At 45.1% G+C, this 2,161-nt stretch overlaps 1 protein-coding gene across 1 annotated transcript in view; it reads right to left on the bottom strand.

Moving 5' to 3' along the window:
- Window positions 1-521, bottom strand: part of VPS13C (vacuolar protein sorting 13 homolog C) — a 176,419-nt gene extending 175,898 nt beyond the window's left edge. The window contains exon 1 of the mRNA XM_023761255.1: window positions 443-521. Coding sequence (XP_023617023.1) covers window positions 443-521 — 79 coding nt within the window. The remainder of the gene's footprint in view (window positions 1-442) is intronic.
- Between the last annotated feature and the right edge of the window lie 1,640 nt (window positions 522-2,161).

Here is a 2,161-nt window from a genome sequence, read left to right as displayed (position 1 = left end):
GGCGCCGTCCCTCTCCCACCGCACGCGTGACCCGGCCTGAGCGCAGGCGCGCCGCCGCCCGGACCCGAAGGTGCGCGGCCCCGGCACCAAACTCGCCGTCGCGTGCAGCCTGCACCCCGATGAGCGGGAAAAGTGTTAATGAGAGGGAGGGCCGGAGTCACTGAGCGCGCGGACTTCCGTGTGGCCGCTCTGCTGGCCCGCCGTCGCCTGCTGTGGGTCTCGGATCCGCAGAGCTCAGCCATCTCCGGGGAAAGCAGCTGCGCGGGGCCGGCCCTACTGCGCGGCGCTTTCCAGACCCGGAGTCCACCCAGTGCACCTCCTAAGCAGCCACCCCCCTCCCCGCTCTGGGTGGGGACTAGAAGGCTCCGCACCCTTGTTCTGCAACCTGTCATCTCCGCCTGGGGCAAGGTCTCGGTTTTTTTTTTGCTTCCTGAAAACATACTTGAATAATTTAGAAGTGGGTGCGGTAGCAACAGAACCGCATCATCAGATGGTAGATGGAATGGGAACTGAACATGCATGTTGTTCTTAAGCCATTCTTTTGCTCCCTTCTGTGTTTGATTCATTCTTTTAACTCGGAGGCACTTCTTACCTACCTCATTAAGAAAACAACAAAAACATGGTACTTTGTTTATATGTGGCTTACATGTTATTAATATATCACTTTCTTCCATCCTATCATTGAACTGTCTCTGGTGTAGCAAGACATTGCGAGTAGGGCTTTTAGAATTCAAGGGCTTTTTATGTTAGGGAAGTTTACCCGTGGACAAACCAATTCTGTTGAGAGACCTGGACGTTTTTTCTAAAATATATTTCAAAAAGCTGTGGAGATACAGTAAAGGAGTAAACCTCAGAAATGGTGGGTTATTTGTAGTCCTTAGCATTAATTAAATGCTTTGCTACACATTACTTCTGAAAAACTGTGTGAATTGTTCTTAAACAACTGCTATAGACTGTGTCCTCCCAAAATGCATATGTTGAAATCCTACCCCCCAATATAATGATATTAGGGTGGTGGGGCCTTTGGCAGGTAATTGGGTAATTAACCAGAGCCCTCGTGAATTGAAGGTACCTGATAAAAGAGAGGCAGAGAGCTCCTTCCCCCGTCTGCCATGTGAAGAAATAGCAAGAAGATAACCATCTATGAACCAGGAAGTGGGCCCCCACTGGACTGAATTGGCTGGCACCTTGATCTTAGTCCTCCCAGCCTCCAGAAATGTGAGAGATAAATTTGCATTGTTTTTAAACCACCCCGTCTATGATACTTTGTTAGAGCAGCCTAAAAGGACTAAAATAGGATCAAAAAGAAAAAGATGTCTTAAGTTCAAAGTCTACTGAAGAAGAAAATAGAAAGTCAAATATCTATAATTGGTTATATGTAAAATTGATAGAAAAGAAAAAAAAACAATACTAATCAGTACTATCAATACCCACCTTAACCCTCCATTCCTTCACACAGAAAATGAATTCTTCACCATTTGTTTTTCTTATCTCAGTCACCGTGACAAAATAGGTAGGAGGCACTTAGCACTTCTTTTCATCACCATCCACAGCGAACTAATAGCCAAACCTGTCCGTTTTGCTTTTGCCATATTTCCTAAATTCTCTTTATGTCTCACCTGGACCATTCAATCACCTAACTGGCTTCCTGGCCTTCAGTTTTTCCCTTCATCCATCTGCATACCACCACAGAAGCTGTTTTCCCAAAGCACAAGTGAGCACAGGTTAGTCACCATATTAAAAGCACCCAATAACTTTACAATGTTCAGAAAGCCCTCCTCAATCTGTCCCCAAGTTGTTCCTAGTCCACAGGCCCTCTTCCAACAATCCCTCTCTCTTTATACACTCCCACCAACTATGCACTGAGGGGAATATTAAAAAAAAAAAAAAATTAACCCTTTGAGTGCCAACCAATACCCTAGGAACTATGCTAAAATTGCCAAGGCATTTTTGCTGATTTTACAGCAGTTTAGGAAAAAAATTATGAATCGCAAGTAAATGAAGTTACATACTCAATATCTTCCACAAAATCGTCATCTTCACAGCAAGAATTGACATATTTAGCAATATCATCATCACTAATAAAAGCAGACTTAGAACTGGACACTGCAGGAGGAGCGCGATAGCGCTCCTGGCACTTTTGGTGAAAGACAGGAGGAGC

Source organism: Myotis lucifugus, unplaced genomic scaffold (assembly GCF_000147115.1).
Source record: "Myotis lucifugus unplaced genomic scaffold, Myoluc2.0 scaffold_204, whole genome shotgun sequence".
NCBI classification, from domain to species: Eukaryota; Metazoa; Chordata; class Mammalia; order Chiroptera; family Vespertilionidae; genus Myotis; species Myotis lucifugus.
This window is presented reverse-complemented; position numbering and strand designations above follow the sequence as displayed.